The sequence below is a fragment of the Pieris rapae genome, chromosome 12 (assembly GCF_905147795.1).
Source record: "Pieris rapae chromosome 12, ilPieRapa1.1, whole genome shotgun sequence".
Classification (NCBI taxonomy): domain Eukaryota; kingdom Metazoa; phylum Arthropoda; class Insecta; order Lepidoptera; family Pieridae; genus Pieris; species Pieris rapae.
Window position 1 is genome coordinate 3,373,965 of NC_059520.1, and position 8,012 is coordinate 3,381,976.

Here is an 8,012-nt window from a genome sequence, read left to right on the forward strand (position 1 = left end):
GAACATCGCTCAAAAGACGTCCAACTTAAAGTTCTTCCGTCCCACGTTTTACAAGCTTTAACCGTGTCCCTGAGGCGCCTACATCCACCTACACTACAACTAAGGATCTAAAACTAATATTATACAAACGTGAATAAACCATGAGGTTCGAAAGTTTCTAGAAGCAATATTATCAATCTAAAAAAAATGAGAAGGTAGAAATAAGTCTTCCAGTAAGTAATTATATTATTATTCATACAATCGCGAATTATCTAATTGAGGCAAGGAGTTAAACATAGTATAGTCTAAACTTTGAACTATTTGAATTTAAAGAATTCCCTAATTGGGTTCACTACTAAAAATTTAGACAAAATCGATTTATATAATTGAAACTATTTCAATATTATTGCCATATTCGTTATTCTGCACCTTAGAGAAGTTTTATTCAATACATTTGTAAGACAATTTGAATATGTAGTCTTACTTCCATGGGTATTAAAAGCGAAGTTGTGAAGTACCCACAAATTTTAATTATCTATGGAATGTTGTAGTACCCACCCATGAAAGTAAGAAATTGATAAGCTCACTCATTGACTACACTACTTGTAGACTCATTTTACAGATAATGAAAATTTACAAATGTATTTGTCATTAATAAAGTACATCCAGCTCCTTCGACTCTGACCCTATTACTTTTAACTCAAGAGTCTTAGCGTCTCAAAAGTCTGAATTACTATTCAGACTTGACCACTTTTTAGCATTTAAAAATAAGAAGCTGGATGCTCACTTCTTAATAGGCAATTAAATGCAATGCTCAAGCGGAAACGAAACTATATATGCTGATATCAACGAATAATGTGTTGCTAAGTGAGCAGCTCTCCATTCGAACATCTATAGGTTTTAAGAAGAGATTGAAACTGGAGACGATATAAAATTATCTTTAAGAATAAAACTCGTTAATGCCTACTCATTTAGAAGATACACTTTATGAATTGTTAGGTTCGATTTTTAAAACGCATATAACAGCATTAAGATCAAAAGACTTATCGTTCGGGGTTAACGTTAAGTACGGTCTATTAAGCCAAGGGTCTCCTTGACTCTGTCCTTCTAAATGAATCGGCAGAATCTTAGCAAAGATCGACCGCATATTGATATCCGTCAGAGGCCTTACAGGAGAAGATTGAAAGAACAAAGATTACTAATAAACACCAAACAACTTTAAACAACATTGGTCCAGTTACAACAATATAGTAACAATAATTTGTTAAATGTATAATAATCTTAATTATAACATGTGCCCAAATATTATGAAAATTAAACTTTTAAATTCACACGCGTATACAGTAAATTTAGGTAAAAAGATTCAATAGTTATACTATCAATTTAAATTGAATTCAAGAATTTTATCGCATCAGTTTAGTTTAATACCTTCTTTACGTTCGTTCGATCTGTCATCTCCATAAATAAAAATACGCGCGTAAATCTGGCGACGTATTGTTTTTTCTTCAATTTTTTGTTCACAATGTTGCCATTTAAAAATTAGAACAAGAAACTTTTTTTTTGGCAACAAGAAACTTACTACTAACTTAACTCACATATTTATTGACATTTGTTAAAAAACGTCTTAGGTCCATAATGACCTAAGTGAATATAATCAAAATGGCGCATTAAAAAATTATCGTTTATGAACATACGCATCCTTGATGTTTATATTTCTTCACCCATTCAAGATATTATTAAATAAATTAATGTACTCTTCTTACCACTTGACATATATATAAGCGTGTGAATTTAAAATTGTTACATTAGAAAAAATCTTGAAATATTCTTAGAAAACTAAGGGTACGCAAAGGTGGGTATGCAAAATTAAAATACCTTTGTGCCGCCCACGTTTCAACGGCTCTATACCTATAAGGCTATAACCTCGCTATTCGCATACTACTCGGTCACAATATCTTGCCATTAGGAAAGCGTTACAACATAAACTGTCTGTCTTCATCATATATCTGTCTAAATTAAGGACTGTCAAATTCTCGTTTTCTCAATAAACTAACTAGATATCTATGGACATAAACAAATCATAGAAACCGGTGCGTTAATTTAAGACAAGAAAAATATTTAATTTACTATATAAAAACAAATAGATATTTATATTTTATTTTCTAACCAGCCCTTAATGCTGAAACCTTACTCCTTTTTACTTATTGAGTTTATATACGTCAGTAACGTATAACATCACATACATTAATTAATATACGCATATAAGCGGCGTAATACTATTGTTCAAGAGAAATGTAATATATATGTACGTATAATGTCTGTGTATAGGCAAACATAGTGTGACCGAGTTACAATTGTAATCGACTAGATAAACTTTTATGGACAATTCTAATTAGATATGTTAGTGAACGATATAAATAAAGTGCACTAATGACTAGCGATAGCTACTTTATATTCACTAAATTTATGATTTTAAAATAGTCAAAATATACGCGTGCCATTGTGAGTTGTTTTACGAACTTCGGTGAATTTTAATGGATAAAAAATTCAACAATATTTTGTTAATTATAAGAATAGTCAAAAATTAAAATAAAATTTCTTGGGAGTAATACGAGAAATCTACTTCAGTCTCCTAACGTCGTTAAAATAGAGTTCCATCATCCAACAGTTACATTAAAATCACTACATAGTATAAAACAAAGTCGCTTTCTTTGTCCCTATGTCCCTTTGTTCGCTTAAATCTTTGAAACTGCGCAACGGATTTTGATGCGGTTTTTTTAATAGATAGCATGATTCAAGAGGAAGGTTTATATGTATAAGAACATACATTAAATAGTGGAGATGTACTGTTATTTTTGAGGTTTCTAATGTGATGTCGGAAATAATTACATTTTTGCCGCTTACATTGAAAACGCAGGCTGAACCCTACGAGTTTTATCAAAATAATGTACTAAATATTGTACACATTGAAAAGGTCTACAGAAAAGTCCGTGATGGTATATGTCTATATGGTATATGTCGCGTATATTATCGGAGCTTTCCGGCGACGGAAATAACAGTACAGAATAAAAACCTGCTTTTCATCAGCATTGCACCCGTGCGAAGCTGGGGCGGGTCACTAGTTAAAAAATAAATTAATAACTTAACTATAAAAAATTTGATTTTAATTGGAATTAATAAACCTAATATACAAGAAATTATGTGTAAATAGTGTACCACAATTCTGGGATTTGCAGTAGTATCTTAGACCTTGTTTCTAATATTTAACCAAATTCGGTTTTAATTCTTTCCATTTTATTTTTATAGCAAAATCTTACAATTACGTTAGTGTATGCTGACACTGTGTCTACCCGCCATTTATGTATATTTTTTTATCGTGCCGCACAAAATCGCATTTTAGATTGGCAAATTCTGTGTTAGTAAAATTACGACTATAACTTATAAGAGCCTAAATTACTACTTATGCACCTATGTAAAAACAGATTACATATGTATAAAGACAAGGATTTATATTCAAAAATGGTCATTAGACCGAGAAAGAAGGAGGGACTATATTGTTTCTATGTATCACTCCCAGTTATAGAAAAGAATCTAGGTACTTTTACGTAAAAAACGTATTTTGGCACATTTTTACTCACAATGACAGATAATTCGTTGGTACTGCAAATACAAGCAACATAGCCGCATAGGAACAATTTATTTCAAAATAAAATTAACAAAATGAGATCATATATAAAGCCTATTTTCGTTTCATCATAAACATAGAGGATGAGACAGCTGTCAAATGTCAATATGTCTGCTGACTTCTTTGAACTTTAATTAAACATTCAATATGTAAAACAAAGCGGTATGATCAAAAAACTTAAGCTTCGCCTCTAAACTTATAATTAAGAAATAAACGAAAAAGCGTCTATTGTTTTTGCAATGTCCTGTAATTTTTTTAACTGCCCATCCTCTATATGTAAAATTCCGATCAAATTATAGACAAGTGTTACTCATTACTTGTCTATGGGATTGGTACTTAAAAAGAAAAAAAATAGCATATATATTAATTAACAGTAGTCCTATAGACTTGATTTCGTTGTATTTTCACTAACGAACGCGACTGCGTTCTAATTTAATAACTAGTGTAAATAAGGTTAATTTATATAGCAAAATATATAATATATTATGTAATAGGCATAATGACTTATTTAAATGCTTTAAAACAATGACTAGAATGACACAGCAACATTATGTCATATAAAATTTCAAACATATTAACTTTGTATCACACTATGCTGCTATTAAAGAAAGTGATATAACTACATCAGTAGGCATTTTTCTCTACCACTTGCTGAACCTTCGCCGCCATCTTTAACAGTTTTCTCTTTTTTCTTCTTCCCCTTGCCGTCCACTTGTAGCGATACGTTTCTATTCTTCTCCATATTAAGCAACTCCTGTGAATAATTACATTATGTTAAAAGGAGTATTCATTTACAAAGCTCGTGGATAAAATTTGATTCGATATCCTATTTTGATATCCTATTTATTTATTTATAAGCCGTTCATCATATGTACCTATGTATATATATATATATATAGGCTTGATATATTTTAATAATTTTTATTCTGTGGAATTCAACAGTTTGACATTTGCTTCGACAATTTCATTTTTTGCGCTCACTGTAGATGTATAGCATAACTTCCGAACTATCACACCAGATTCCATACTTCTTATTATTGTATTATATTGTGTTCGTTATTGTAATGTCGTTATGGTATGGTGTCTATGACAGAAGGTAGGTTTCTGAATTTGCCCGGTCTGTGATCGATTCACTGACTTTAAGAACAAATCCTACCGACTGCGCCAATTACGAAGGCCACAGCCGAAGGTTTCAAAAAAATATATTTAAGAATAAAAATTAAAATAACGGCTTAACAACCCGAAGTAAGGAAATTGTATGCACTTAATATACTAAAACAATGAGGCTACCACGTAACGTGAGACAATTAGTGTAATTCTTATAAGTTGCGACACATAGGTTCCGCTGACACCATGAAACATGAGGGACGTGTGATTCTTTATATATTGCGAAATGCAGATTCCATGGTATAGGGCTACGTAACAAGCTTGATAAATCTTAATAACAATAATTGTTTTTAAATCAAGTGTGAGAGTCATTGTAACAGAAGACTATGAGACATAGACAAAATAGAGTAGTTATTAGTCCAGTAATTAAGAAAGGTTATAGGCGATATAATAACTTTTAAGTTACTGTTTATTCCAGGAACTGGAACTGGATTCAAAATTTAAAGTAAATAAATATGGGGCTGCCGCAATGAATAGTTATTGGTGGGTAGTTTCAAAAATTACCAAGTAAAAATATTTATCTACCTGAAACAGCTGTGTAACATTATGGTTGGTTTTCGCCGAGGTCTCCATAAATGAAACACCCCATGCTTGTGCTTGTCCTTGCCCCTCAGCTGCTGACACTTCTCTTATTTCGGGACTCTCATCACACTTATTACCTGCCAGCATCACTGGTATATTTGGTAGATCGGTACCTTTTATCTCTCTTATTGTTTGCCATATAGGTTTTAATTCTTCTAATGACTGCCTACTGCTTACTGAGTATACAAGTATGAAGGCGTGTCCCTATAACAAAGGATGAATTTTGCTTGAAATTTAACAAAAAAAAATCAAATGCAATTTGTTAATATGGAGGATAAAACATTTTTTTACAAAAGCAATATGATATGTACATGTTGCTTTTGTTGAATTAATGTGTTTTTTGCTCTAAGTAAGCTCTTTCACGGTGTCGCATTTTATCATTGAATTTAAATTTTAAAGCAATTCATCAAATTTGAACTTATGAATATTACAATTATTAACAATATTATGAAAATTAAGTAAAATAAAATGTTTCATTAAAAAAAATATTTATTTTTTTAATGAAACATTTATTCTATTTCCTTTCATTCTTTAAGTTTTTGTTATAGGTTCCTCTTTTGTGTATTTACTATACCATTCACTGTAAAACAGGTCAATTCTTTCATTGAGTACAATGACTTCTATTTTAATCTTTGGTTAATATTGAATTGTACATTTGTGAAAATTATAACACTCCAAAAGATTTAAAGATTCTAGTTTAGATTGGCATATTACTTGTCTGAGACATAGAAATTAAAACTGGTTTGTGTACTAAACAGTAATACAAAACGAATTTATAACTAATCTATTTAATTAAATTACCTTAAATTCTAGCATCATACTACAAATATAATATGTATAGCAGGATATATTAGGTTGGCGAAAAAGTCTTTTTGAATATTACTTATGAATTTTCATAAAAAATGTCAACTCTTTTTCCCCAACAAAAAAATAATAATACAAAAAAAATTGGCATTGGCATTATTATTGTAGATAGGATTCCAAATAAATAAGCATGGTTTAGATATAAAAGAAGTACCTTGCTTATAGACAACCTCTGCATAGCTGGGAATTGGTGTGAGCCTGTTGTGTCCGTAATTTGTAAAGTACATATTGTTTTGTTGCTGCTTATGACCTAAAAAAGAGTAAGTAAGTTATTAATTAAAAACACAAATATTATTACATAATATTACGTACATGAATGGACAAAGTAGAATATTAGACTAGACTAGAAACCATGACAATTTTGTAATATATTATGAAAATAATTCATTATTAATAAAAACAAACTACACATCCATATAGGCTCAGGTTGCGAGAAAAAATTCTACCCAAGTAATTATTAAAATTAAAGCATTATTTGTGGATGCTTAAGAGCTGTTGATCTTGTGCCAAATCAATTTTGGCACAATTTTGTATTTACCCTCTAATGTAATTTATATTCATGAGAAATTTTATCTAGATTGCTATATATTAAAAACTAATGAGCCATTTTTTTATTTTCTCTTTCCATTCATTGAAAAATATGTTTACAAAATGTTATTTCTGCTGTCTTGATAGAACATTGTGTATGTGTGCTATTGTTATTGGTGTGATTTTTCAACAACTAACAACGTAATGACTAACATAGTTATGGAACCTTGTTTTCCAAAATAAACATTTTTTATTTTATATTTATTTATTATTTAACTAGGTAGTATCTAAGAAAATAGTAATGTAAGACTAGTATCATATGGTACAAGTTGCTTCTGGCAGTCTAGACTTTAGTGACAATGTTTAAGAGTCAAGAGAATAAATAAATATATAGTAAAAATTAACACATTCCAGAATATAACTATGAACTTCATACCTGTCTGTATGTGTCTTCGATTGTAGGTATGTAAGATTCACGGAAGGTACCTTTAACAAAACGTAAAACGAGTGAACTTTTTCCCACTCCACCTGCTCCAAAAACAACGACACGGTAATCGTTACTTTGCTCCGGCATTACTGATTTTCAGAGCCTCAACCTCCTTTGAAAATCAATCACAAGAATTTTTACGGAGCTTTAAAATTATTACTGCATCTTATTTATTCAATTCTTCATTGAACTCAATTAAATAATATAAATTATATATGACTTATGATATGTAAAAATAAAAACACATTCTTATTTTTTTTATTTCACAACGCCCAGTCAAGATATAGGAGTGAAAACTGAAAATCCCCGTTTGCTTAAAGAAAATTCATTGAGAAGCACTTGAGGGCTGAGGTGCGGGGTCCGGGACGGGTTTTCAATTTTCATAAAATATGTCACTGTCTATTATAGTACCTACTTTCATATTTGACACATCATAACACAGTACATTATTCTAGAGCACAACACTAGAGTAAAAGTTATAACTATTTTTTGTGTTGCATAAAAGTCATGATGCCGCCTTTTACGCCAAAATTAAAGGTTTAAATTTTAAAAATTAAGTCGAGTTTTCACTTTGATCTCTAAACAAATATTGACTAAGCGTTTTAAGTAGTAATCATTTAAAAATTAATTTCTTAAACGTGATATACGTATGAAATCCATATCCTCATGACGGCAAACAATTAACCCCTCTAAATGCTGCAGTCTGTATCATATATACTA

General features: G+C 30.4%; 1 protein-coding gene across 1 annotated transcript; it reads right to left on the bottom strand.

The window, feature by feature from the left end:
- Window positions 1-4,238: 4,238 nt before the first annotated feature.
- LOC110998520 (GTP-binding protein Di-Ras2) lies at window positions 4,239-7,650 on the bottom strand. The gene is made up of 4 exons (XM_022267208.2): window positions 7,242-7,650; window positions 6,432-6,527; window positions 5,357-5,617; window positions 4,239-4,418 (listed from the first exon to the last, which is right to left on the bottom strand). Exons 1-4 carry the CDS (start codon window positions 7,377-7,379, stop codon window positions 4,284-4,286), a joined length of 630 nt encoding a protein of 209 aa, XP_022122900.1. The 5' UTR covers window positions 7,380-7,650; the 3' UTR covers window positions 4,239-4,283.
- Between the last annotated feature and the right edge of the window lie 362 nt (window positions 7,651-8,012).

Bases quoted from the DNA above. Each gene is read 5' to 3' on its own strand.
- LOC110998520 (XM_022267208.2), bottom strand. From the start codon at position 7,379: ATGCCGGAGCAAAGTAACGATTACCGTGTCGTTGTTTTTGGAGCAGGT. The intron at 6,528-7,241 runs GTATGAAGTTCA...ACTCTTTTTTAG, and splicing joins TCGAAGACACATACAGACAG to GTCATAAGCAGCAACAAAAC. The intron at 5,618-6,431 runs GTACTTCTTTTA...CCTTTGTTATAG, and splicing joins AGAGGTTGTCTATAAGCAAG to GGACACGCCTTCATACTTGT.